Source organism: Thunnus maccoyii, chromosome 6 (genome assembly GCF_910596095.1).
Source record: "Thunnus maccoyii chromosome 6, fThuMac1.1, whole genome shotgun sequence".
NCBI lineage: Eukaryota > Metazoa > Chordata > Actinopteri > Scombriformes > Scombridae > Thunnus > Thunnus maccoyii.
This window is the reverse complement of record NC_056538.1, coordinates 20,444,266-20,471,543: the sequence shown is the minus strand read 5'-3', so window position 1 is coordinate 20,471,543 and position 27,278 is coordinate 20,444,266. Positions and strand designations below refer to the sequence as shown.

The following is a 27,278-nucleotide window of genomic DNA, read 5'->3' as shown; positions in this document are numbered from 1 at the left end:
AGCTTTAAATAGATCAAAAATGTGAAACAGATTCAGCCTGTAATTACGTTCATTCGTAAGCAGCAAACAGGTTTTAATCAACACATACAGAAAGAAAATATCGCACAATCACATAATTACAAGATTGTTGGCTGGCTGTTGCTGCTTTATATCTATTTAAGAAAAAAAACAAAAAAAAACACCACTGTTCCCTTAAGGACAAGGACAACGTCAACAGTCTGATAAAGAGCAATATGTTTGAAATGTGACATCTTGGGAACATTGTTCAGTTAGCTTTGTTTTTCTGTCTGACACCTGGTTTGAATTGAAAGTGTTTATTCTATAAAAGCACTGCAGACTCATTTAAACATGAAAAGCTCATTTCTGTTGTTTGATGTGGTATTTTTACAGTCCACAAGAATGCATTTCTTGTTTACAAAAATATAATGAATCCCGTGTCAGGCAGCAAAACAGATGACACTTTTACAGGACCACACACACACACATACACACACACATAAACCACCCACCAAAACAAATCCACTGAGTAAAGCTTACATAAAATAAAACCTGTAAAAGAACCACATTTATTCTGTAAAAGTCGCATGAAACCTCAAACTCTTTTTAATGTGTGCGTGCTGTTTCCAGATTTAGCTTTGCAATGTTCAGCGCTTTCTGGAACTCCAGTGATGTTTGGCTTCTGCCCACAGTTCAGGCTTTAATAAAAAGGAAAGCGAGAGAAGGACCAACACAAAAATGATGCCGTCAGTTTCTAACAACAACAAACGCAGGAGTGTATACCCACAAAAACACTTGTAAACTAACAACAGTGTGTTGCTATGACCAAAACAAATAAAGTGCATTAATCTATAGTTGAGACAGAGGATAAACTGTCAGATTTGAGCTCTGATCTGCGACCACCAGACTGGGCTCTCCTTTCAGCACAGCAGGGCACAGCCAGTTCACTTTGTCCCCATGACTGATGCTCAGTTTGGGCCCAGGTTTCTCCTCCGTCACCTCCTCTGCACATGCTGCAGCAGCCGCTGCCGCCTCCTCCTCCTCGCCCTCAGCCTCTTCTTTCTCTGCTTCAGCCTTCAGTGGCGTCTTTGCTTTATCCTGAGATTGTTCTTTTCTCTTTGCCTTGCTCTTCCCCTTCCTGCGTGGAGCCACCGTCCCTTTAGTTTTGGCCTTTCCCTCTGGAGTCACCACTGGGTGCTTACTGATGTCCCACAGGGCCACCTGGCCGTCGTTCCCCCCGGTGGTGAGCCAGTACGGGTGGGAAAGGAAATTGACAAAGTGAGCTTGTGAGGCTCCCTGGCTGTGTGCCTTGACTGCTCCCTGCTGTTCCAGTTTGGAGCCGCTGCCAATCCGCATCAGATGTACCCGCCCGTCCTCCGCTGCACAGCCCAAAATGTTCCCACAACTCGCCACCGAGACACAGTGAGCCAGTGGAGGGTTGAAAAGCTGACCAGGACGCTGCTGGTGGTCGTCTTCTTCCTCAGCTACATCCTGGAGGTTGAGGGTCCAAAGAGGACGAGTCTTCTGCAGACCCCACAGCATCACCTGAACAGAAAAGGGTAAACGAATCATTATATGAAAGAAATGTAGTCTTGTGTATGTCATACGTAGTACTCTCCTTTCACCTCTCACCTGCATGTCCAGTCCAGCAGACAGCAGGTTGTTGGGCCTGTGAGGCCGAAAAGCCACAGAGGAGCAGATGTTAGTGTGTCTGCGGAGAGTCCTGCACACTTTCCCCCCAGGAAGCTCCAGCACCCGGACCACCCCGGAGTCGTCAGCCACTGCCAGAGCTGAACCTGTCTCGTTCAACGCCAAAGCATTGATCTCCTCCTCCCCTGCACCCTGAAACTCCTCCACGGTGCCCTTCAGGTTTCGGGGGTCGAGCACACTCACCGTGTCTCCGTGCGACACATACAGCAGGCCCGGAGCTGCAGGTGAGAACGCAACACTCGTGCTGTCGTCTTCACCGGAGAGGGTGAGACGACCTACGATGGTTCCTTCTTGGTTCCAAACAGCGACCTCTCCACCTTCAGAGCCTGAGGCGAGGAGACCCTCGGGGCCCGGGGACACCCCAACACACAGGATGGATGTGGAGTGGCCGTCACACCACTGCCTGGCCATGCTGACCCTGAGACGAGAGAAGGGACGTGTGAGCTTGTGGTATCTTATTCTGTTATGTTGTATGTTATCAACTGGTTACTATTTTAAAGATCGTAGCCAAAAGTCCTATCATATTTCCAGTCTTATGCAGTTCAAGACGTACAGAAACATAATGTTAAATTAGCACCTTTTAATACACCTTTCTTGCAAGCAAGAAGCAAGTAAACTTCATTTATAAAGCGCTTTTCAATAGAAAGGAAAATAGAAGTTAAAAGTGTTTTGCAGGCATATTGAAGAAGGTGAGATAAGTATTTACATAAAGTAAAAGCTATAAAATTAAGAGAACAAAACATCAGCACTCAGTTATCAGTAGGGCTGCAACTAACTATGGTCATTATAGATTAATCTGTTAATTATTTTCTCGATTAATCGATGAGTTGTTCGGTCCATAAAATGGTGAAAAATTTCGATCTCTGTTTCCCAAAGCTCAAGGTGACGTCCTCAAATGTCTTCTCTTGTCCACAACCAAAAGATATTCAGTTTATTATCACAGAAAACGGAAAATATTCACATGTGAGAAGCTGGAATCAGAGAATTTGGACATTTTCTTTCTTTAAAAATGACTCTAAATGATTAATCGATTATCAAAATAGTCGGCGATTAATTTATTAGTTGGCAACTAAACGATTAATAACTAATCGTTGCAGCTCTACAGTAAACTGGACATTAAAACATTAAGTAAGTATGGTAGAATTAATTACAGAGCTGTTGTATTAGACTCTGTTATATTAGTTTTAGGTAGATGTACCTCATAAAGTGCAAGCAAGAAGCAAGTAAACTGAATTTATAAAGCACATCAAAGGGCATCAGTATTTACATTCCTAAAACTTAACAGGTAAACATGGTTAGATGTTAGAAACGAAAGCAATACTTGCAGAATAATTAGATTAATTGAAATCTAACAAATCTGTATTTGTGATCAATTATATGTTTAAAAAACAAAAAAACAAAATCAACAATCAAATTTACGAGTTTAAGAACAAAGTTTGGTGGAAATTACGTACTTTTAATTTTACTTAAATATTGACTCATTAAAGTAGCGAAGGAGCTACAATACGTAGTGGTTTTCTGTGTCTTTCGACTGAAATTCACTCACATGCAAACAGAATATCCTGCATTTTAATTACCCAGCAAACACATTTAATTATAACGTCGAAAATTAAAACGTGAACCCAGAAAGTCACACAGTCTCGGCTTCAGCTCTGCTAATTTGTTAGCATAAACGCAAACATGAAACAACCTCGTGGTCAGCTGACGATGTGACTACGTTAATAATCATGTTTGTGTGAATAAGCCGACTAAATATCATTTATAACAGAGGTGTAGGATTACTGATTACCTCACAACCAGAGAATTACTCTACCTTAGCGAGGGCCGTCAAACTTCAACAGGCTGCCATGTGGGGCTGAGTCGCTCATTGATGACATCATAAAATGGTACTTTGGGAGCTTGCCCTCAGTTCAGCCTGACAGGCGGATTTATAATCAAACAATCAGTCAAACTTTATCTGTACAGTATGGCACTTTTCATGCAGGTAAGCAAGTTTCACAGACGACTGACATGCCAATAATAAGACAGATGAAATGTAAACAGTAAGTAAGTGTAAGTCAATAAAAATAAAGTAAATAATATATATAAATCATTCTTAATCAAAAGCCAAGCTATAGTTTTTAAGTTAAAGATATCAACACTTCCAGCAGCTGCTGTTAGATCCTCAGGCAAACTGGTCCAGGTGATGACATGAAATATTAAAGTCACATATAGGATATATAAATTACTTTTTAAGTTATATATAAGTTAATATAAGTTATAAGTTGTTCCTGAGGCAGTTTGTCTCTTTAATCTTAGCATCTAACTTCCCGACACTCCTCTTCCACCACCCTAGACTCCAACAAACCATGCACTTTCAGTTAACACTTTTTGTATATGTTTTTATTGTTTTATTGTGTTTATCGTATTAGTGTATTTTTGTAGTATGTTTTTGTAGTATTTTTATATGCCTGCCATTGTAATTGCTCCTCTGGAAAAAATAAAGTTTACTGAATCGAACTGAAAACTCTAACCTTTGTCCTTGTATTTCAAATTTCAAAGTATTTATTTGATAGTGGCTGTTGCTGGTTGACACAAAGCTGTGAGAAAATTCTGCCTGTGAGGATAAGTTCAGGGCATAATTTTATGTGCTTTCTTTCAGAGTTAATAAAAACTGTGTTTATACAATTTCCCTGGGAATCATAAAAAAATCATGGAAATCCATGTACATATATTTGTAAACTAAATCAGTTCACTAATATAATATACAGTATATCATATGTAATACTAGATATTGTCTTGAACAGATCAAGTGTAAAATACAGGCCAAATGTAGCAATGGTCTGTGTTTAAATGTAACTTTTTAAATATACTTTATTAAGTTTTTGCACAGAAAAAAATACATAAAGGTAAAGAGAACAGTTTCAATAAAATACATAATAAACAATAACAGTAATAATACAATCATCAGTCTTCATCAACATAATAATACATCATTAGCAATAATAAATACAGACCATAAATTACAATGTTAGCAAGGTGGGTGCTAAGCGGCAAAGCAATGATTCAAAGACACTTTGCACAAAATGAAAAAGAAAAGCACTCATCAAATCGCTGTCCAGCGTGTCCCCCACCCGGCCTTCTATTTCCACAATGGCTTCTCCCTCGCTGATTCATCCAAAGCTGTAGATCTGATGAGTGTGGTCCATTTCTGGGTCAGTGAGCAGCATGCCACACTGCCTCACTGAATGGAGAACAGAGAGGAGAGGCCATAGCTTTCAGACCCTCACCAGGAAAACACACAAACCGACTACACAACACTCATTACACTGTCAAACCCCACGTTCAAATGCTGACACATACTGTATGTTCTCACAAAGCAGCGGCAGTTCTCACAGAGCACTGTACATGTAAGTACCCTGCGTTTGATACTACTTCCTCTTCATGATGTTACATAGAAACATAAGCAGATGGATGTGTTTTAGCTGTGCTACCGTAGTTGCTAAAAGATGTGTGAATTTGTCAGCAAGTAGTTTTTGGCAGTAATACTGAGTAAGAGGTTTTATTTTCATGACTTAAAATCAAGTGTGTTACTATTGCAACGACTGAAGTTTAAGTTGAGGGTTAGATTCATCTTTAGGATATTGTGTTTGAATTAAAAATGTATGTGAGGCTTTTGAATGTGTAAAGAAAAGACTAAAAAAGAAAATTAATTGCATCACCCGACTGAATGTTTGGCTTGAAGACTTTAATTGGGGCTCCAGGAGCAGGCAAAATAATTGTGCGATGGATCAGATAACAAACAGAATTCACATTAGTAACAGATGATTTACCGTCTTCTGAAATTGCACTTTTTCCAAAGATCATTTAGTGGGATGATGACTGCAATTACTTTCACTATTTTTAACCAGACTCTGAGGCAGCATCTCTTCAGAGGATTTGCAGTTACTCAGAAAACACAAGACACACCAGAGAGAGTATGAGGTCGCCCTATTTCCCAGCGAGGTCAGTACTTTTCCACAAGGAGCCCAACGGAGTGACGTACAGAGTCCCGGCACTGCTCTACCTGTCCCGCTCCAGCTGCTTCCTGGCTTTCTGTGAGGAGAGACTCAGCCCCTCTGACTCTCAGGCTCACCTGCTGGTCATGAGGAAAGGCACTTTCTACAGGAACTATGTGGAGGTCAGTGCTGCCCACTGGGTTTGGACCCTTTGTCACTTGACAGATACGTATTTCACCAATAGAAACAAAAGCTACTTGAGTGTAGAGTAGTTATAAAGTACTTTATGGCTCACAGTTTAAGTTACTGACTGAAGATCAGTACATAAATACACATTTTAATGGCTCATAATGAATCTTAATGGGTGATACTTCACTTTAAGTCTCCATTATTTGGCATTTATAAGCACTGTACTATTTATACAGTTAATGAATTATTTATAGCATAGCATAATTGTAGTTGTAAGCAGATATAAGTGTTTATTAATGTATGTCACAACTATAACTCCTCCTGTGGGCACTCATATGTGCAGCCTGGTGTATAAACAGACAATGGATGATAATATAGTAAAACACAGTTGTAATAATATGACATGTGTCTTCCTAGAAGAAGTTATAATTGCTGATAAATACTGTACATTAATAAACACTTACTGCTTATAAATGCTAAGTAGGGGGACTTAAAACAAGGTGTTACCACTAATACCAAGATAAAGTCATGTTAGAAAGGCTGCAGATGAAAAAAGTATATACATATCAATAGAACGGTAGATGGGCTGCATTTATATAACACCTTTCTAGTCTTCTGAGTACTCAAAGCGCTTTACACTACATGCCACATTCACACATTCAAGCCAAGGCAGCTTATTTGTATAACACATTTCAACAACAAGGAAGTTCAAAGTGCTTTACAAAAAACTTAAAAAGCATGAAGACAGAATGTAAAAGCAACACAAGGCAATATAAAAAGACATTTAAATACAATTAAATTGGAAATTGGTGGAATCTTCTGTTGTCTTTGTTCCCCTTCCCGAACAAAGGCAATTGGCATATCTGGGTTGGTTGTTCTGGGTGACAAGGCATTGTTTGTTATTCTCCTGCTTGGACTGGAACTGATTTTAAGTGGACACACAGGGACAAAACATATGCTGCACCTGATATGGAGGCACTGACTGCTTGTCTAATTTTCTGAATTTTGTCAGTGAAGAAGGAGGCAAATTCATTGCAGGCCCTGGTAGATAGAAGTTCAGAGGCTACTGACACAGGAGGGTTTGTTTAGCCTGTTGACAGCAGCAAACAAGGCACGTGCATTATTATTGTTTTTGGTGATGAAAGACCGCTTGCATTTCTCACTTCCAAATGATAAATACAAAGTGTCTCTTTATAGATGTCATAATGAACCTGGAGATTTATTTATCGCCACCTGCGCTCAGCTTTTAGACACTCTCTTTTTTTTATTCTGACCAGCGTGGTATTTCTCCATGGAGAGACAAACTTCACCTTAGTGGGTGCGATGGCATCAATAACATTTATGATTTTAAAATTGAAATTATCTACAAGCTCATTGACTGAGACCCAAGAGAGAGCAGGTGTGGAAGAGAAAGCCTGAATAAATGTTTCACTGGTGTTTTCAGTGATATATCTTTTTGTCACTACTTCTGTTTGAACATTTGTGTGCACAGATAGAGATAGTACTCTCAAAGAAAACACAGGAATGATCAGAGAGAGCAACATCAGTCACCACACTGTTGGAAATGTTCAGGCCCTTAGAGGTGATTAAGTCCAGAGTGTGCCCCTTGTTGTGTGTGTGGGCTCCATCACATGCTGAGTCAGTCCTTAGTTATCAAGAACACACACTCTGTCCTGGGGTTTGTCAACATGGATGTTAAAATCACAAACAATAACTACACAGTCAAGTCAGTACAGATTGTAGACAGCAGTTCAGCAAAGTCATCAAAAAATGTTGCACAGTATTTAGTTGGCTTGTAGATATTTATGAGCATAGCTGGCGAAGAGGAATTCAGCTGAGGAGCCACATATTTAAAAGAAGCAAAATTTCCATAAGATATCTGTTTGCATTGAAGGGAATCTTTAAAAAAACTGGCAACTCCATCTCCTCTCTTATGCACTCTCTCTTCACTCATAAAACTGAAGTTGGGAGGGGTTGACGCGATAAGAACAGCGGCACTGTTATCTTGGTGTAACCGAGTTTTAGTTAAAAATATAAAATCAAGATTGTGCTTGATGATAAAATCATTGATTAAAAATGTTTTTCCTGCCAAAGATCTGACATTTAATAAAGCTAAATTTAGTCTGCCCCAGTTTTTTGCGACAGGCTGTTGCTGCTGAGGAATGGATTCTGAATGCAGGCGCCATAAATGTGATGAATGTGTCAAAACTGGCTGAGGACTTAAAGCCAGCGGTGGAGGTGGATGCCAAGAGGGGGTTTAGAGGAGAGAAAATGGGAGTAGGGTGGGGAGTGAGCAGTGAAAAGCTTTTTCTTCTGGTCAGTGAACTCCTAGAGGGTGGAGGAGGGAGAAAGTGTGACTGGAGAGGAGGGTGACCAAGGGGGGCGGGGGGTGAAGAAGGTATGAGGGGTAGAGATTCTTCCTCTTGGCTCTGATGTCTCTTGTGATTAAAGCTCTGCTCAGGCAGGGCTGAGAGGACCACTGACAAACACCTCAGCATTCAAAGAGCCTTGTTTCAGTACTTCAGACCGTTCTTTCACAACATCATTGGCCCCTATGTGCACAAGGATGTTTTTCACAGTAAGGGTGTGCAGCCATGAAATGTAGGATTCTTTCTGTCATATCAGAGACCACATCCTCGGGAAAACAGAGTATTTTGGTGTTCTTACTGCACATTCACAGTCACATTCATACACTGATGGCAGAGGCTGTCATGCAAGGTGCCTGCTCATCAGGAGGAGTTTCTAATCATTCACACACATTTATACACCGATGGCACAGCCTTTGGGAGCAATATGGGGTTCAGTATCTTGCCCAAAGACACTTTGACATGTGGACTGGAGGGGCTGGGGATCTAACAGCTGATCATCTGGTTAGTGGATGACCCGCTCTACCTCCTGAGCCACAGCCGCCCCATTATAAAATAACAATAATAACAACATTGTAATAGTGGTGAAAGAAATACATAAGAAAAACATTTTGAAATGTGAAATGTGAAAGCTAATTCTTCAGCTTCAGACCTTCAGAAGACTGTTAGATGCAGTTGAAAGCTCTGGGGAAAAGCTAGTGAGTGGACTTTAAATTAAGATTATTTGGTCAAAACCTAAATGATCTGCATGGATAGATACCACCAGAGCAAATATGAGTTTTGTAATTTGGTTGAACTGATCCTTTAAGGTAAATGCTACAGACGTTTTTCTTTTGCTCACTGGTTTGTCTTTCTCTTGTTCTACCTTGTTTCTCAAAAATCCTTTCTAATCTCTTCTCCGTCTTCCTCTTGCTGCTCCAGTGGGAGGACATGCGTGTTCTGGGCGCTGCTTTCCTGCCGGGCCATCGCTCCATGAACCCGTGCCCGGTGTATGATGAGTTCACAGGCACTCTCTTCCTGTTCTTTATTGCTGTTCTGGGCCACACCTCAGAGTCCTATCAGCTGGTGACAGGGAAGAATGTAACCCGCCTCTGCTACGTCTCCAGCACCGACAATGGAGACACCTGGAGTCCTGTCACTGACCTCACCAAGAGGGTCATAGGAGACACCATCAAAGGTCAGGAGAAGAGACGTAAAGGGAAAATCTACCTCTGTTATTCTTTCTGTCTAAGCTGGAAATGAGAGAATCAAGACTTAAGATTATGACACTTTTTATTTGAGATATTACATCCAGAAAGTTTTATGTGAATACTGTAAATCTGAAAATGCTGTCATGGGACTTGATCCAGTATCCTGTACTCATGGAGCATTGACAGGATCTGTCTCCTGGTTCCTAACATGAGGTTGGGTCCTCCAGAAGGGGTTGCCGGGTGATAACATGGTTATAAACACACACTAAAAATCACTGGGTCAATATAGCACCAATGCTATACTGGGTTAATGTTACCCAGAATGCCACTCAAGACAAGGGGTCGCTTACTGTTATTTTCTATTTTACTGTTGGGTAACTTACCCAAACTAAAGCTTGTTATAATCTACTCGACTCCTTTTATACCTGCATGTCATGATTTTCAGTGTGTAGCAAGTTTTAGAAAAAAAATTCTGCTGCACTAAATTAGGATTTTTTGGGGGGACTTTTTCTCCCATTTTTTGCTTTCTCCTTTTGAAATACTGTATAGTTTTACCTCTAAAAATGTTTTAAACAAAACAATCTGAGAAGGAAAACCTTTCTTCCATTGAACAGACATGCAACCTGTGATGTGGCTTCATCACAAGCAAAAAAGGTTGTTCTATAATACACCATTACAAAAGTCTTTACTCTCTGCTGTTCAGATTTGAGAAACATAATCAAATCAACAAATTAAAACTGAGCTGTGCAATTTTATAACATGAATTCTATTGTATTTTGGGGTGCATTTTCCCTTTACCTGTTGTTTCATCAGTACCATTTCACCTCATGAGTTACTTTCTCCTCCTTCCTTGCAGAATGGGCCACCTTTGCCCTCGGTCCAGGCCACGGCATCCAGCTGAAATCAGGACGTCTGCTGATTCCCGCCTACGCTTATCACATCGAGTGCAAAGAGTGCTTCGGACAGCTCTGCCAGACCACTCCTCATAGCTTCTGCTTCCACAGTGACACCCATGGGCAGACCTGGCGTTTTGGGGAGCCGGTGCCGGGCCCAGAGAGCGTGGAGTGTCAGATGGTGTCTGTGGATGAAGAGGATGGGACAAATGTCTTGTACTGTAATGCCCGCAGCCCGCTCGGCTACAGGGTGCAGGCACTCAGTCTGGACGACGGAGCAGTATTTCAGGAGGGGCAGCTGGTGCAGCGGCTGGTTGAGCCTCGAAATGGTTGTCATGGTAGCATTGTGGGATTTCCAGCTCCGTTACATGTATGTCAAAGTCTTAACCATCACTTACACCAACCTACACACCGCTCCAAACACTGGACACCCTGCATGGCTCACTCAAATCACACCACCTCTCCCTTCCCAAACATCACCCCTGTCTCCACCAGCCCCTCGGCACCCAATCAAAGTGCCCCTCCCGATTTCCTTACTCCTACCTGGGTGGTGTATTCCCACCCAACATGGACCAGTGCACGCAAGGATCTAGGCGTGTTTCTCAGCTTATTTCCCCGGGATCCAGACAGCTGGCGCGGCCCCTGGGTGATCTATGAGGGTCCCAGTGCCTACTCAGACCTGGCCTACCTGGAGCTGCCACCCTCACCTGGAACCCCACCCGCTGTGGCCTTCGCCTGCCTGTTTGAATGTGGCACCAGAACAGCCTACGACGAAATCTGCTTTAGCATCTTCACCCTCTACGAGCTTATTGATAATCTGCCGCGGGAGGGGCAGCTTAGAAGGGATGGTGGTGAATATAAAAGACAGCAGAATCACAATCAAGTGCTTAAGACGGGCCGGGGGTGTACGAGTAAACACGATGCTCAAAAAACATGTGTTCACGTGAAGAAGAGGAGGAAGAAGAGCAAGCTGAGTGAGCTGTGCTCTGTCTCTTAAATGTAGTTTTTAAATCTTGCATCAAGAGGTTTAATGCCTCTTAAAATGAAGTTTTCCATCCAAGTCCATCCATGTTTTATAGAATATTGTACCTCTTATTGACAAGACTGATTGTTCCTATGAGTGATGTGATTTTTGTAGTTTTACACGGTGGATACATTTACATTATCTGCAACACTGTGTGACTCAGTAATGATTTCAGTTCAGTATGTGGCCTTTTTGTTTTGATGTTGCTCACTTGACAATTTTTGATTTTGTAGAGCACATTAAGTGTCATTAAAGTTTTCCCGACCCTTGACATTTTCCTTGAGTATTTTCTGGCTAGTGGTGATTCAAACAGCGATCAGAAAAAACAGAAAACAGAAGCTAGAGTATAATATCAGTCAGAATTATGACTCTGGATTTAAGGGTTTTGGTCTGAGAGTGTAATAATGCTTTACACATTTCATAATCATCAGTTTTAATTTCAGCCAGTGTCTCCAGACTAAACAAGGAGAATGACGACTGACGAAAACAATCTCACCACAAGGTCCATTAATAGCTGTTTTGGAGCTTTTGGTCGCATCATGATCTAATAGAGTTGAAAGCTCCAAGACAGCTACTGATGAACTTGTGATGATTGTTTCTTCTGTTTCCAAGGTCAAGAAAAGTCTGGTGTTTTTCTACTTGATTGTCCTGTTTAGTCAAAAGAAAAAGTTCTGAAAAAAAATCTGATTCAAGCTTCATCGACCAAACATAAAATAATAATAAAAAACAGAGCAGAGCAGAATTAAACTCAGTGGCTCAGTCTTTGGTCTATGATCTCTGAAGATTTTTATGAACTGGTGGCAGTGCAGTATTTCCTGTATGAATATATTGTGGTCTGATGACCTTGTGATGAACCTACTTTTCAGAATGTTCTCTTGGTGTTGCGTAACTTAAACATCCAGCATAATCTTAAATGCTTTACTGTGTAGATTTTGTGTTTTAATTGCCAGGACGTGTTGAATTTGGCTCCGTGAACGTCCTGCTCCCCCTGCATTTAATCTCCGAGGACCGGGAGAGGCTGCAACCCATCAAGCTCACATATTAATCACACCTGCTTCGCTAGCAGCAGCTCTAATGGGATAACTATTCCTAAACGAATCAGTTCCTCTCGTGGATGGTGTTGAAACATTTAGCGTCTGACAGCTTAAGTGAGTTGCATGAGAGCAAATGAAGAACAGAACCAGATAAAGTGGAGCAGTTTGTTTAGTTAAAGAGAGAAAATAATAAACAGATCATGCCAGGAAGACAGCAGGATCTGGACAGCCTCTTCTCTTTGCTTCCCCTCCCCTCCTCCTCCTCCTCTGTTATATAACTCCACACTGGCAGGAGGGTCATTTCCCTGCATGCACTCTTTGACAGAAGTGGTCTCCGCTTTCCTTTTCTCTAGCATCTGTGTTTTACGGCACACTATAATGAGGATCGTCATTGTTCTGGCTGTGTTAACTGCGGTAACTGGGAGCCCCAGCGTTACGATCAGACCCGAAGCTGACTCGACAGATGTGTCAGCTCATCCCAACAGCGTCCCACGGACGGTGAAGGGATCTAAGATCTTTGGAGAGGTGAGAGGAAACACTAATCCACTTATCAAGTGTTTCAGATTATGTGAGAAATTAATGATCTGCACAGGAAAAGAACTACACACTAAAAAATAACAGATAATATAATCTTTGTTGAAGTCATTGTTACAAGACCATTCTGTACATAGTACAAAAGCCATTATCAGCTCAAGTCAAAACACTGAGCTTGCTGTACGTTTTCACTCTAATCACCATTTTTTTGTGTGGCTACAGAGCATAGAGGTCAAATAGCACTAAAATCAAGGTAATAAATATGTTTTCCACAGGGGTCGGACAATAAGGGAGGAGGTTACACTACAAAATTATCTACAATGTAAAAATTTGGAATAGCTCTCCAAATTACAGACTTATTGCAAAACCATGACAGAAGATGGGCAGAAAAAAAACGTGTGTCAAGATGAGGGACGGTGGTCATGTCAGAGTCCAGTTTACAGTTTGACAGTTTTCAGTTCTTCCACTTGTTCTTCTTTGCGGGGAGCTGGCCTGTAGCCTCCAGGTATTTGTGGATGAGTTCTTCTTGTGTGCCGGGCAGGCAGGGCTGGTATCTGCTGTACTCCATTGTGTACTCGCCTTTTCCCTAAATAAACAAAGAAAAGGTTACGATTTTATTACCATGCTAGCGTGGCTTTATGGATGGTGATATCAGTCTGTCAGTTTAGTCAAAACTGAAATATCTCAACAACTATTGGATGGACTGCAATGAAACATTCATGGTACCCAGAGGATGAAATCTAATGACTTTGCTTATCTGCTAACTTTTCATCGAGCGCCATCATCAGGTCAGAATTTCTGTTTCTTCAATACTTTATATATAAATAGGCCTGACATGTTTTGGACTAGAGTTTTAGGCTGTTTAGTTTGAACTTACTTCAGTACAGGAGCGTAGTTCTGTGGCGTAGCCGAACATGTCGTTTAGTGGGATCTGTTGGGAGAAACAGGCAATTAGTCAAATACACTGAGGAATAGTAGGATAAGATGTGTTGCTATGCATGCTGAATGTGAAGAATGACAAATGTGACTCACATCAGCATACAGAGTGAAGTATCCTTCAGCACCATCCTGTCCTGTAATGACACCGTGACGACGGTTTACTCCAGCAATAACTGTTCCCTGAAACTCCTGAGGTGCCACAATTTCCACAGACATGATCGGCTCCAGGATGGCCGTGTTTGCTTTCTCCATAGCTGCAGATAGAACATCGAAACCGGCATAAACATACACTCACAACAACATGGAAATAAATAAATAAAAATGACATACGTGATCAGAGCTCATGAAACCCTCATCTGACCCTCACCTTGCTTTAGAGCACCCTCTCCTGCACGGATGAAGGAGATCTCATTGGAGTCCACCATGTGATGTGCTCCATCCTCCAGGAGGAATCTGACTCCTGAGATCTTGTGGCCGCTCAGGGGTCCCTTCTCACAGGCCTCCCTGTAACCCTGCGGCACGATGAGGAAAAAAGCAACGAAATGTGAGGAGACAAAGAAGATGATTTAAAAAACATACTTACAGCTGTACCTATAAACACAATAGCTGCACATTGACAACATTAAAATGAGGAAAAGACACGTTCGTGCATACCTTTTCTACAGCTGGTACAAACTGCTTCGGGACGTTGGTTCCCACAGTCTGGTCTTCAAACTCCAATTTGGTGTAATCTTCTGACTCCAAAGGCTCGAGGACTCCGATAACTTTACCGTACTGCCCAGAACCACCACTCTGCTTCTTATGAGTGAAGTCAAACCTGAAGAAAGTGCGAAAAAAAGCATCCACAGTTGGTTTGTTTGGTCACTTTGTTTAAGCATCTTTGAGAACTTTGTCAGTAATGGATGTCAACTGACAATTAAGCAACAAAATCAAGATTATCATGTACCTGTAATTGTAAGACAATTACAAAATCTACATTATGCTATCATTGGCTGATATGGATGAAAAAAATCAGACATTATATAAGCTTTTTTTTTTAAAAAACCCAAATGTGTCCCAAAACAATACAGCACCAAATTTGAGAGATTCATCCATTAGGTTGTAAACATTTCTAATAGTCTATTTTCTTGTATTGCATCTTATGTAAATGGAGTAAGGAGAGCAAGAAAAGAGCTCTGTCTCTTTAAAAGGGGGCAGTCCTGAAAGAGGTCTGGTGTAGAAGGAAGTAGGAAGTTATTGCTCCACATCCATGAGGAGCAGCTGACTCTCAACATCGGACAGATAAAACTTTCCACCTGCCGAGTAACAGGCAGGAAGTCTCAGTGCTCCAGTTACAGGCAAGATCAAACTCCCTCATTTGATTTCAGTATTCATCACATTCTTCACTCTGCTTTTTCTAAACACTTTTCTTCTGTGTATTTACTTCCCTTTCCATTCTGGTATTTAGATGTTCTTCTCGCTTCTAAAGCTTTTTTTTTTCCATTTACACACAGACTGATCTGTGCTCCACCCTGAAGGTCAAAGTCCTTCAGAGACAGGAGCCCATCCCTGCTCCCTATAGCAGCTTCTGTTCTCTTTTTCCTCCCTTCTCTCCATTCATACTCTCTGTTTCTCTGTGGAATAACAGCAAGAGGTGATTTTTGAGGAGGAGGATCTAGAAGAAGTGATGGAGACTGGAGAACTGAACCCCGATCACTATCCTGCTCAGAGGGCAGCCAAGGTGGTCCAACACTACCTCAACAGCCGCTGTGGCTCACCGTACAAGCTGTTCATGCTGAACAGGGTCCACAGTGGGAACGCAGAGGTCAGTTAAACATGAAGAAGCCTTTAACTTTTATCAAGTCTTGTGTCAACTACGGTTAATTTCTGATTTCTCTTTTAGGATGTGGCGAACTCTGGAAGAAAGTATCAGCTGGAGATCTCAGTGCAGGAGATGATTGGGAATGTGAGTGTACATGGAAGTGGATACCTTACATGTGGTTTAATTTCTGATTTTTTTTTTTTAATTGTGTTGTTTTTACAGGGACACTCATTGATCAACAGGAAAAAAAACAACTGTAAATGAGCCTGAGTTAACACAGAGGGCTACTTTCCATCTATTATCCCTGTCCAGATGTTGAAAAGATCCTAAAAACAGAATAAAACTACACATGGAAAGGCAAACTTTGTTCCTGAATCAGATATTTTAAAACCTTTAACCACAGATCATCAGGAGATTTACTTCAGCGCTCATTTGAGTTTGTCTGTGTTTGTTTCTAAGTGGATTTATGGTGATTTACATAATCCTTGTTTAACTGGCTTCATTTATCTCTTGTGTCAAACATGATCATGATTAATGGTATTGTATTCATTTTGTGCTTTTTAGAAAAGTAGAACATGAAAAGCTAGAATTAAACAAATCTGAGTTTATGTTTAAAGTACACAGTTGAATAATCTACGGGTTTAGCGTAAACACGTCTGACCAGGTTTGACATGATTTACAAAAGAGCAGATAAAATGAGGCCAACATTAGATTGTATATTTAACAGTGTATTGCAACCTTGACTCACTGGCTGTCACGGTAACATCAGGACTACGCCTTTGCTCTGTCGACTCCCCTCCACTTCTTTCTTATCAAACTTGCCTTTCTTTTATATATACACACACTTTTCTTTCTTCATCTACTGTTTCATGCCTCCTCTTTTGTTAAACTCCTCCAGACTACAGAGAAATGCTTGGCAGAGGTTTTGTTCCCGAGAGGAAAACAGCAGGGTTCACCTCACGTCCAGGCTTCATATGAGAAGCTCTTAAAAATCAACACTACAGCTCAGGAAGAGGCCTTATACCAGCAGTACAAGATGAAACACAGCCTGCTGTCGGCGCAAAATCTACCCGGTAAGTACAATTAAACAATCCATGCATACTCTTGCGATTGATAAACACAGAAAGTCAGTTGTTGCACAACATCGGCAGTTTAAAATTAAACGGTTTCTTTCAACATTGTTTGTGGTTTCTAAAAGAACTCAATGTTCCTCTTAATAGTGATAATGCAACACAAGTGACTCATCTCTACCCGTGTCACTGTTACATCTTGTACGACATACATACACACAGTATGTTTACATGATCAGAAATGTGTCTTTTTTTTTTCATATTACGTTCGACATTCTGATCAACAGATAGCTACGGTCATATTGAACCTGACATGAAGCCTCTCTGGCATCTGGGAGCTGTGGCCTCCAGCTTCGTCATGCTGAGTGAATCCACTGAAGACACTCTGTACAACATGGCTCAGGTGGCCAACGTCACGCAGCTGGTAGGTGTTTTTTTTCTGCTACTGCTAAAAGCTGTTTTCATGCCTGCTCGAGCATCCTCGAATGATAAGCAGGGCTAATTTTTGACTGACTTTAGCCTTTAACAACGGTAATGGAAGCAGGATTTTTTCATGAATGTAAACTTCCTGAAAACCAAATGTGCACTTTAGAAATATTATTTTATATTGCAACAGAAGCATAAAGTTGTCTCATTTAATTTCAACATGTATTTTAAATGAACACAGTCTGATTAATATACAGCACCTTTTCTGCATTAACCACCTGAGGGTACAGTTCAGGGTCAACATTCAACCTCAGACTGTTGTCTGACAGGAAGCTCAGTTGAAAGGCAACATCTGTATTGAACTAATTTGGCTTCTTTTTCCACTTTTCTCCTGCAGGCAACTGAGAACGACCAGCTGAAGTTCGACTATCACGTACTGCTGCATGATATGGTGTCTCAGGTAATTACTTAGTAATATACTGCAACCTTTTTCCAATCACTCAAACACTTGAACAGGTAATATTGAGGGTTGCAACTATTATTTTCATCATCAATTAATCAACTATTTCAAGTTATTATTTAATCCATAAAATGCTTGAAGAAATTCATGGCTAACACAACTTAAAAATGACTAAAGCTTTGTCTTAATATCTCTTATTTAGACTAAATAAATACATCATTTCATGATATGAAACAGAAAACTGATCTCAGTATTTATGCAGCTGTAAACAGTAAATGTTTGCATATGTCCTCCATAATTACCTAAAATGATTAATTGCTTACTATAATGTCCACTCGATAAAGCAGATAGCCAATCATTTCTGCACTAATGGCATCCTAAAGTGGTCTGGGGACCAGTCAGAGAACACTTCCTCTCTTGCTATAATATGTATAAAGTGCCATTTAACTGCCAGATAGCTCAGGTTAATCTGACAACTTGTATATTATATATTTTGCAGGACATCATTCCCTGGAAACTGCTGATCTCCTGGTCTCCTCCAGAGGGAGTCAAAGTGCTGCAGATGACAAAGCTGCCCCAATGCCATGATTGTGAAAAACCTCCAATCACAAACTAAACTGCCGACAGTCATCACACATTATTATAGCCTCAACATTATCTTGGTGTGCACATCTTGTATTCAGATATTGGAGCATTAATGTGTTTATAGTCTTTATTTGCTGTTGATGCTTGCAGCACTCACCTTTGAACTACAGCGAGGTGAAGTTTATACTATTAAAAAACCAAATGAATCCATCATACGTAATGATGATGTCCTTACATTGTGCTACTTTTGTAGTACTTTTGGTTGTTAGCGTCTTTTAGTCTAAATAAACTGTTTATACAGAGTACTTCCTCAGTTGACCCCTGTTCAGTGTTTGTGTTAGAGATAAGCACTTACGGTACAGAGCTGGTAATCGTCTCTCTGAAAGCCACTTTGGGCTTTCCCATCACACAGGGACAGTTGTATTCCCTCTCCATCCTCTAAAAACACAGAACCAAAACAAAAAAGGGGAAAAACACAAACAAAAGGTCAGATATAGGCTGTTAAGTTTAAAGGGAGAATTCCTTCAAACATGAGGAAAACCTTGTTTTTTTATTATTTTGTTATGCACATATGAGTGTGTTCTATCCATCAAATGTCTGATTTCCTGAGGTTTGGAGATATTGGCCAGATTTCACTTTCAAAACACTGAAGCTCCGTGGCATTCGGTTCGTGGTGTGTTTGTTTTCATCTCTCACAGTTATCTACAGACAACATTTGTCACCTCTTAATGGAATATTTTAGTGGAAAGCACCAAGAAAAATGCCTCAAATTCGCAGAGCGTTGATTTTTTTTTTTTTTTAAATGTAGGCTGTAGGGAGAATTACAAATGACAACTCCAAATCTCAACAAACCAATAAAAGCTTGATAAAGCACCATCAGTAAGAGGGAAAATATATGTTACATTGTGTTGTTGGATGAACTGAATGATTATCATATCAGGACATCTTGTATTTAACATATGTACATAGTTTGTATCTGGTACCTGGGAGTAGATTTCCAGATGCAGCTCGCCCATGCCTGAGATGATGGTTTCTTTGCTCTCTGTGTCAAAATGAACTCTGAACGTCGGATCCTCTCTGGTGAAACGGTTGATACCTTTGGAGAATTTATCCAGGTCGTTCTGGTTGAAAGGAAGATAAAGGAAAAAGTTAAGGAATGGTGCAATTTAGACTCCTTGAGTCTTTAAAGGTACATTTAAGTCTGTATTTATTTACCTTGTTGGTCGGCTTTATTGACATGGAAATAACAGGCTCTGGGATGTGAATAGACTCCTGTGAGACAAAAAAACACAAGATGCTGCTTATATCTTAGAATAAAGAATGCAAACAAGAATATGCAAGATGCATGTTTATATTAATAGGTTTTCATGTGAAAACACTAAAACCACTGACCATAGAAAGGTTAGCGCTGGTCCTGGATGTGAAAGTGTCTCCGCTTGCACAGTCAATCCCAAACAGAGCACAAATATCTCCTGCATACACCTCATCCACATCCTGAAAAAGCATAGATAGAAAGGGAGTAATGGACACAAGACAAAAGACGTAAGACATTAAACTTAACAACTGAGTTGGTCAATATGTGTTAATTTTTCTATATATATATATCTATTTTATATCTTGTTTTGATGCAAGACAGATGGAAACATGAGTCACAGGGGATGTGGTTGTTATCTACACACTTGACTGCAACCAAAAGAGGAACTTAAATATTATGACCGAGTCATTTTGGCTTTTGTTGTTCAAAATACAAACTGCAGATGGAAAACTGTGACAGCATGCTGACGTGTACCAGTTTGTTCTCACCTCCATCTGGTCAGCGTGGAGACGCACAAGCCTCTGCACTCTGACTTTCTTGCTTGTGCGCGTGTTGTAGATATATTCCCCCTTCTTTAGACAGCCTTGGTACACACGCACGTACGTCAGCTGACCGAACCTTCCTGCCTGTTAATGAGAAAGACCACAGGGAACAATAAAGCATGAGACAGTTAAGCACAGTTGTAGAGATAAAGAAGAAACTATGGGGATACATGAAAAGACAAAAACAACTTTAGTTCTCACTGCTTTTTACCTCCAGTTTGAAGGCCAGACCAACATAAGGGTTTGCAGGGTCTCTTGTTGGATCCATCATAATCTTTGATGCTTCACTGGAAGCTCTGACACATTGAAAAAACAGCTGACATTAAATTTCCTACACTTTGTCAGAAAAGTCAGTTTGAAAATGTGGGATGAACTTCCTCTTTTCTTTCTAATCAAAGAGACTTAGCTTACACAATAACATTACTTCATACTTACTCATCATTGAGGATGGCATAGTTTTTGACTTCTGTGGGGTTTGGCAAGTAATCCAGTACAGCATCCAGTAGAGGCTGGACGCCCTTATTCTTCAGCGCTGTGCCCACCAGCACTGGGGAGAAGAGACGCTGCACTGTGGCTCTGCGGATTGCAGCCTGGGAGACAGTAAAGGGACAAGAGATTAAGTGTTAAGCACATTTTTATTCTTCAGTCACAAACAGGGTTCAAATCCCAATTTAGATTTATCATATGAGGAGTTTTGACAGACTGAATTTCAATGAACATACAGATATGTCAGAATAAGTTGTCATTCTGTTATCTAGCGATGACAATGTCAGTCGGTTTGTCCACCACTTTGGTCTCTAGTGGATGGATTGGCCTTTTGGTTTTGGTTGAATTGTACATTTTTGGTTTTTAATTAAATGTCTCAGCAAGTCAAACTTTTCACATCTCCAGTAAAAATATCTCAATATCTCCAAAAGGACTGGCACAAAATTTGGGAAAGATATTCATCGGGTCCCCAAAAGATTAATCCTATAGACTTTTCCTCTAGTTCCACTTGTTTTGAATAAAATGTCTTAACTACTGGATAGTCTGCCATGAAATTTGGTACATACATTCCTGCCCATCTCAGGATGAATTATAAAAACTTGGGTGATCTTCTGTCTTTTCATCTTGTGCCACCATCAGCTAAATTTTTAATATTTCCAATACTTTGGTTTATGACCAAACAGCCTCAGCTGTACTTTGTGTTTAATGCTTATTTGCTAATGTTGACATGCTAAAGTGCTAAACTAAGTTGGTGAACATGGTTAACATTATACCTGCAAAACCTCAGTATGTCAACATTTTCATTAAGCGCATGATAGCATGCTAATGTTGGCATTTAGCTCAAAGCACTGCTGTGCCTAAGTAAAGACTCAGAGATGCTAGCATGGCTGTAGACTCTTGTTCTTGTTAAGAAATAAATGGTAAAATTAGTTATTTTAAAACTAATTATGAAGCAACTATAGGACATAGTTTTAGACAGGAGGTAAGGTATTGAGAGAGTCAGAGAAGATATACTTGTACAGTTGAGGAGTGCTTTGATGGTCTTCCATTCATTATTTAGGAAACTTTAAAGCCTTGTTGTAATTTCTGAAATCCCAAAGATTTCATATATGTTTGCAGACCCAAAAAACAAGACAAGCTGTCCCCCAATTAACTGGTCTAAAATTTGTCCCCAAAAGTAGCCTATGACAGACCACACACACATGCACACAAACACACACACAAGTTGTTCTAGCTCACTTTTGGGGACATCACATAAACTTACATTAATTTCCTGTAGAGTACCACCAACCATAACCACCACTTGCCTAACACTAACCTTAACTACTGACAAAAAAAAAAACAAAAAAAAAAAAAACTTTTTCCCAGTTGGGGACACAGCTTTTGTCCCCAGTTAACTGAATTAACTGGTCTTAAGTCACACACACCTTCAGGTCATCATTGGTTGGAATCTTTTCCTCCAAGAACATCTCTCCCAAAATTTCATCAGCGTTAGCCACACACTCCACCAGTTCCTGTCTCCGGTCTAACGCCTCTGCACGAAAATCTGCAGGGATCTCATCATAGCGGATATCTTGACTGCAGAGAGGAACAAAAAACAGTTTGACTCAGTTTTTCAGTCGTCAGGATTTGGAAAAGAATCTCGGCAGCGGTGAATCAGAGCTTGAAATTAGCACTCACCATCTGACAAATGCTGATAAGTTAAGTTTATCACTCATACTTACAGCTCTTTTCAATGATTCACACTAGGATAATAAAAAAACATTACATGGTGACAGATTTCTTCATTGTCAAACTTCCCTTACCCAAATGGTCCTTCAAAATAAATGCTTCGCTCCTCTACAAGGTCAATCAGGCCACGTATGTCCCCCTCCAGGCCAATGGGGATGTTCACAAAGGCTGCATTGTGGTTCAGTTTGGTTCTAAAGAAAAACATTTTAAAAGGTTTGTGCAAGAAACTCATGGAAAATGTGAGAAACAAATACAGGAAGGAAAACCTCAACAGATTACAAAACCAGCTCTGAGATACTTCTCATAAATTCATGTTATCCAGTGAAAGCAGCTGATAGAAGAGCAACGAGGGTTCAGTCTGTCCTGTTATGTTATCACTATCACCCAGAGAAAATCGTAATCCTCAACTAATCAGTTAGTCGATTAGTTTTTTTTCTTTTTTTTTTTTTGGGGGGGGGGGGGGGGGGGGGATTAGGCTAACCTATTGTTGCTAACTTTGGAGCTAACCCCACTCACTTTTCCAGCACTTGGGGAAACAAAAGACCTGACTTTTTAGCATGTATTAACTGTTACACTGTTAACTGTTAGTCTGTATTGTACATTTATTGCCAGCCTAAGAATTTACCGCTAACCTTTTCCTCTGCTCCACTCGCATCCACCGTCACTTTCCTGCCGCTCTTTCCCACTCGCTACGCAAACATACTAAGCACTGCCCTATTCCTAAACGGATTTACGCTACCGATATTTAGCGTTAGTTTTGGCATTAAAAAAATATCTTTTGGCCTGGCGGGGGTTCGTTGATATTATTACAGGAGAAACGCTGATTCAATAAACATTCAGTGCGTTGAGTAAACATTAAGTAAACGTTGAGGACAGTTAGACCCAGCAGTCTCCATTAGGTTGGGCGAGTTCAAAGTTGTGAAAACAACGGGGGTGTTTTGAATACATCCCCGTTGTTTTTACAGGTAATTTGTTAGTCTGTCCCTCCCGCCGCAGGGAATAATGGATTAATCCTGGAAGGCTGTTGATGTAGCGCTTCTCTCCTTATGAAAGTAAAACGGAGATTATTCGACCAATGAGAATTTAGTCGGACGAGAGCACATCGACCAACTAATCGACCAGTCGACGGGGAGACTACAGCCCTACTACGTTTCCCTGCATCCATGGCCGTCGTTTCATTTAATGAATGCTAATCAATCCTCAGCAGTTCATGAGAAAACATAAATGTAAACTAGTAGAATTTACAGCTCAACCTATTGACATTAACATGTATTTAGATCAGATGTATGGGATTTTTTTTTGATGACATAGCTTAGATAATGTTTTCCCCCTCATCTTACAGTCTGTATCATCATCATCATCATCATCATCATCATTATTATTATTATTATTATTATTATTATTATGTGCTAGTGTAATATACTAATATATTATATTATGATTTACAACATTTAATTGTTTCAGCTCAATGAAATGAACAATGAAGATTTAGCTGACATATTCTCATATAGGATCATACCACCCAACTAGTTTTAATAAAATATCATCTGAAAACACATTAACATTAACTCATTAACACTGAAGTATTAAGTGCAAAAAATGTTACCTATAAATATAAACATTTTTATTTTTCCTTTACTTTCTGTTTTATCTGCACATTGAGGAGAGATGCCTTTCAGTGACTAAGAAACGATTCTGTAATTATGTTACTTTTGGATTGATGATATGGATCATACTAATAAAGAATACAATAAAAAAACAAATATTTTGATGTGGGATTCTGCTTTTAATCAGCAGTCTGGTTTGTGTGCAAGCCGTACCTCATCTGCTGCAGGGCTCGGTTGGGGTTGGCACCCATGCGGTCTAGCTTGTTAATGAAGGTGAGGAAGGGGACGTTGTAGCGTTTCATCTGTCTATTAACGGTCATCGTCTGACACTGGACGCCTCCCACGGCACACAGAACCAGCACGGCTCCGTCTAGCACACGCAGCGCTCGCTCCACTTCGATGGTAAAGTCCACGTGACCTGTTTTCCAAAATGAAATGGGAACTTATTACGTTATCCTGCCTTTATTGCCAAAAGCACTGCTGTAATGACAATAAAATTAACTCAACTCAACAGTGTAGCGGGCAAGTGTACAGAACACAGATACAGACATACAGCTACACAAAGATACCAAGCTAAACAAACACAAGCAAACTTAAACATATATAGAGCTATGATATAGAGGCAAGACATGGACAAGAAGGTGTCTATATGGAGGTCAGATTGTTATTACAGTACATATAAAAAGTATGGAAGTGCAATATTAAATCATCCTGCATTATTGCCTATCTTTTCTACCCGTTCTGTAGATAAGCTCTGTGTCAAAATTTACCATAAATGATGCATAGTCCTGCATTAACTTGTGTTTAACCAAACTTCAACAATAAGGGGCCAATATAGTAGGTCCCGCTGCAAATCTTTGCCTTTTCCTCACTGTAATCATTCCTCTTGTTCATACTGGCTGTTAAAGATCTCCTTCAAATGTGCTTTCAACGTATGTGACAGAGGCTAAAATTCACAGTGTGCACACAGTCATTTTGTGCATTTAAACATTTATCATAAACTTATATGAGGCTTCAGCAGTCTGAGTTAGTCACATCAAGTGGATATCTGCCACATTTACAATCTTTTTAGCATCAAATTCCATTTTTGTGTTTCCCTGTTGAGCTGGAGTGGAAGTATAGTAACAAAAAGAGGGATGTGGGCACTAACAAGACTGTAACGTTGAAAGATAGCTACTTGATTTGACTCATTTGGATGACTGAAGCTTCATATTAGCTTCAGATAAACTAACACTAAATACATTTTTGCACAGGAGGAGGCTTGTGGATTTTGGCCTCCATCGCTTGCATTGAAAGTGCATTATGAAGGGATCCTGTGATGGCCAGAATGAACACGAGGAATGATTACAGCGAGGAAAACCTCTTTCAGTGTTCATTTGGACACCTGACTGTCCTTTAAGTAGTCATGTTTGCTCAATTAACATTTTTAGTACCTGGGGTGTCAATGATGTTGATGTTGTGATCCTTCCACATGGTGTAAGTGGCAGCTGACTGGATGGTGATGCCTCTCTGCCTCTCCAGCTCCATAGAGTCCATAGTGGCTCCAACACCATCCTTCCCCTTCACCTGCACACCGCAGGAGGGAGAGAAGCAGAGCGTGAATGCAAAATGTACACACACTCCCCTGCAATCATAATAATAATCATACTAATACACAGATAATTCACCTCGTGAATCTCTGCTATCCTGCCGGTGTAGTAGAGGACGCGCTCGGTCAGGGTGGTCTTCCCCGAGTCGATGTGCGCTGAGATCCCAATGTTTCGGATCCTCTCGTTGGGAAAGACACCGGAGGAGCATGACCGACAGCTGTTGATGAGTATCTGTGGAGATGGCACAGAGGACGATCGATAATCAGACCAGTTTCTTTCTGTTTACCGACTGTGAAACGCAAATGACTAATGTCAGATCAGCTCGGGTTACATAACGTTACCTTTTTGAGTGTGACGCTCCCTGGAGCCAGAAGATGCGTTTTAGCTAAACACAATCCCGCTTTTAGTACTCTCATTTTGGCTGCAGCTCAGTCGGGCACAGGGTGGTCAGATTCCTCCTTTTACACAACCCGGTGAATGTCACGCCGGGGCCCTGACAGTTGTGAAACGCTACTTCCGCGTCTACGGAAACTCAGATGTACCAAAAAAGTTCGCGTTTGTTGAAAAAAACCCCCACAGTGAATCAAGGAAAACAAGGCATGATTTTGGTTTGAAGATACAAGTTAAATACATCAAAGCCAAAACAAAAACAAACAAACAAAACAAAAAAACGACAAAGAAAATGCAAAAATGCGAAAAGGCACATGCTGCGTTCAAGTGCTGTTAGACAACTCTAAATCACTTGAGGCCACATATATAACATTTATGTAATTAAATCAAAATGAACTCCAATAAAACAAATGAAGATCATAAAAATATAAGACCGAATAACAAGGTGAGTTTTAATAAGTTCCTTAAATTATTTCACAATTATTTGCTCATGTATTATATTTTACACAAATTCTTACGTTGCAACTGTCCTTGGAGACCACCTGACTTTGTCTCCTCAAATGCAAATCCTGGGTTTATTGTCATATGTAGACTTATTTTAATGATGTGGATAATAAGCTGACAGATATGAGTTTCATATACTAAAAATGTGTTGGTTCTGAGTAAATAGTCTCAAAATAACTGAGCAACTGTCCCCACCTTACTCTATTAATGAGATCATTTCATAATTAGCTATTTATTCATTTAATGTTGAACACTCAGTGATTTACCTATGAGCTGCTTGATTTTTTTAAATGAGAAAAAAAATTGCATTGCAAATTTATTGTTACATTGCAAATTTTACAATCTTTGAGCACTTTTCCAACAATCAAAATGGTGAATTAATTTATTTATTTCAGTTAAGTAGGCATAATACTACATTGTTTACATTTAAAATGTATGTAAAATGTAAAAGTTACCAAGAAATGAGACCCATACAGGGTGTTACATATGATTTGATTTCACTTTATTATTAGAATATTCTTCTGAAAATTGTCTTGTATCCCAATACGTACACAGTATAGATGTGATCCAGGCCTGGGCTGGACCTCCCCTGTTTGTGCCCTTCAAGTTGAGACAAGAGAAATTCCACTGTGCTTAATAGAAAACAACTTCTAGTCAACTACTGGATAAATGTGAGAGGTCATGGATATAGTCACACAACCAAAAAAATGCTTCAGACCTGCTGGGAAAGAGAGAAAACACCAAAGTCAAGTTTTGGCTGGACAGGAGATGACAGCTGGACAGGATGGACAGCAGCGAGGGACTTAGGAGTATTTGAGAAGGAGTTTTGCAATTGTTGTTACAAGGCCAATTACGGCTCTGTGGATACTAGAAGCTTGTAGCTTGTAGTAGATTTGGAATTGCTTCAAATTAAGGCAAG

At 40.2% G+C, this 27,278-nt stretch overlaps 4 protein-coding genes across 7 annotated transcripts; 2 read left to right on the top strand and 2 right to left on the bottom strand.

Annotated features, from left to right (window-relative positions):
* Nucleotides 1-43: 43 nt before the first annotated feature.
* wdr53 (WD repeat domain 53) lies at nt 44-3,617 on the bottom strand. Its single transcript, XM_042414814.1, has 3 exons — nt 3,521-3,617; nt 1,630-2,125; nt 44-1,542 (listed from the first exon to the last, which is right to left on the bottom strand). The coding sequence occupies exons 2-3, from the start codon at nt 2,116-2,118 to the stop codon at nt 847-849; spliced, it is 1,185 nt and encodes a 394-aa protein (XP_042270748.1). The 5' UTR covers nt 2,119-2,125; nt 3,521-3,617; the 3' UTR covers nt 44-846.
* Nucleotides 3,618-4,813: 1,196 nt separating this feature from the next.
* neu4 (sialidase 4) lies at nt 4,814-11,617 on the top strand. The gene is made up of 4 exons (XM_042414813.1): nt 4,814-5,096; nt 5,598-5,866; nt 9,161-9,416; nt 10,286-11,617. The coding sequence occupies exons 1-4, from the start codon at nt 5,036-5,038 to the stop codon at nt 11,317-11,319; spliced, it is 1,620 nt and encodes a 539-aa protein (XP_042270747.1). The 5' UTR covers nt 4,814-5,035; the 3' UTR covers nt 11,320-11,617.
* Nucleotides 11,618-12,521: 904 nt separating this feature from the next.
* On the top strand, nt 12,522-18,508 carry lxn (latexin). Of its 3 annotated transcripts, XM_042413304.1 has the most exons (8): nt 15,114-15,190; nt 15,347-15,391; nt 15,481-15,657; nt 15,736-15,798; nt 16,553-16,727; nt 17,012-17,148; nt 17,548-17,610; nt 18,110-18,508. In XM_042413304.1, exons 3-8 carry the CDS (start codon nt 15,520-15,522, stop codon nt 18,224-18,226), a joined length of 693 nt encoding a protein of 230 aa, XP_042269238.1. In that variant the 5' UTR covers nt 15,114-15,190; nt 15,347-15,391; nt 15,481-15,519; the 3' UTR covers nt 18,227-18,508. The 3 variants fall into 3 exon arrangements, with proteins under 3 accessions (XP_042269236.1, XP_042269237.1, XP_042269238.1); XM_042413302.1 differs by lacking the exons at nt 15,114-15,190; nt 15,347-15,391 and adding an exon at nt 12,522-12,905; XM_042413303.1 differs by lacking the exon at nt 15,347-15,391 and having other exon boundaries at nt 14,927-15,190.
* gfm1 (G elongation factor, mitochondrial 1) lies at nt 12,996-26,119 on the bottom strand. 2 transcript variants are annotated; one of them, XM_042413298.1, is made up of 18 exons: nt 25,807-26,119; nt 25,544-25,696; nt 25,310-25,442; nt 24,090-24,294; nt 22,344-22,460; nt 21,966-22,116; nt 20,488-20,642; nt 20,264-20,348; nt 19,999-20,136; nt 19,588-19,689; nt 19,411-19,467; nt 19,179-19,316; nt 18,551-18,633; nt 14,508-14,670; nt 14,221-14,365; nt 13,947-14,107; nt 13,792-13,845; nt 12,996-13,500 (listed from the first exon to the last, which is right to left on the bottom strand). In XM_042413298.1, the coding sequence occupies exons 1-18, from the start codon at nt 25,879-25,881 to the stop codon at nt 13,369-13,371; spliced, it is 2,247 nt and encodes a 748-aa protein (XP_042269232.1). In that variant the 5' UTR covers nt 25,882-26,119; the 3' UTR covers nt 12,996-13,368. The 2 variants fall into 2 exon arrangements, with proteins under 2 accessions (XP_042269232.1, XP_042269233.1); XM_042413299.1 differs by lacking the exons at nt 24,090-24,294; nt 25,310-25,442; nt 25,544-25,696; nt 25,807-26,119 and adding an exon at nt 22,902-23,093.
* Between the last annotated feature and the right edge of the window lie 1,159 nt (nt 26,120-27,278).

What these genes read in the sequence shown, in the direction of transcription:
- wdr53 (XM_042414814.1), bottom strand. Translation starts at nt 2,118, where the DNA reads ATGGCCAGGCAGTGGTGTGACGGCCACTCCACATCCATCCTGTGTGTT. An exon ending in CTGCTGGACTGGACATGCAG is followed by an intron (nt 1,543 to 1,629) that starts GTGAGAGGTGAA and finishes TTTTCTGTTCAG; the next exon opens with GTGATGCTGTGGGGTCTGCA.
- neu4 (XM_042414813.1), top strand. Translation starts at nt 5,036, where the DNA reads ATGCTGACACATACTGTATGTTCTCACAAAGCAGCGGCAGTTCTCACA. An exon ending in TCTCACAGAGCACTGTACAT is followed by an intron (nt 5,097 to 5,597) that starts GTAAGTACCCTG and finishes ATTTTTAACCAG; the next exon opens with ACTCTGAGGCAGCATCTCTT. An exon ending in TCTACAGGAACTATGTGGAG is followed by an intron (nt 5,867 to 9,160) that starts GTCAGTGCTGCC and finishes TTGCTGCTCCAG; the next exon opens with TGGGAGGACATGCGTGTTCT.
- lxn (XM_042413302.1), top strand. Translation starts at nt 12,690, where the DNA reads ATGCACTCTTTGACAGAAGTGGTCTCCGCTTTCCTTTTCTCTAGCATC. An exon ending in TCCACAGTGGGAACGCAGAG is followed by an intron (nt 15,658 to 15,735) that starts GTCAGTTAAACA and finishes TTTCTCTTTTAG; the next exon opens with GATGTGGCGAACTCTGGAAG. An exon ending in TGGCCAACGTCACGCAGCTG is followed by an intron (nt 17,149 to 17,547) that starts GTAGGTGTTTTT and finishes TTTCTCCTGCAG; the next exon opens with GCAACTGAGAACGACCAGCT.
- gfm1 (XM_042413298.1), bottom strand. Translation starts at nt 25,881, where the DNA reads ATGAGAGTACTAAAAGCGGGATTGTGTTTAGCTAAAACGCATCTTCTG. An exon ending in TTGTACCAGCTGTAGAAAAG is followed by an intron (nt 14,366 to 14,507) that starts GTATGCACGAAC and finishes ATCGTGCCGCAG; the next exon opens with GGTTACAGGGAGGCCTGTGA. An exon ending in ACTTCACTCTGTATGCTGAT is followed by an intron (nt 13,846 to 13,946) that starts GTGAGTCACATT and finishes TTCTCCCAACAG; the next exon opens with ATCCCACTAAACGACATGTT.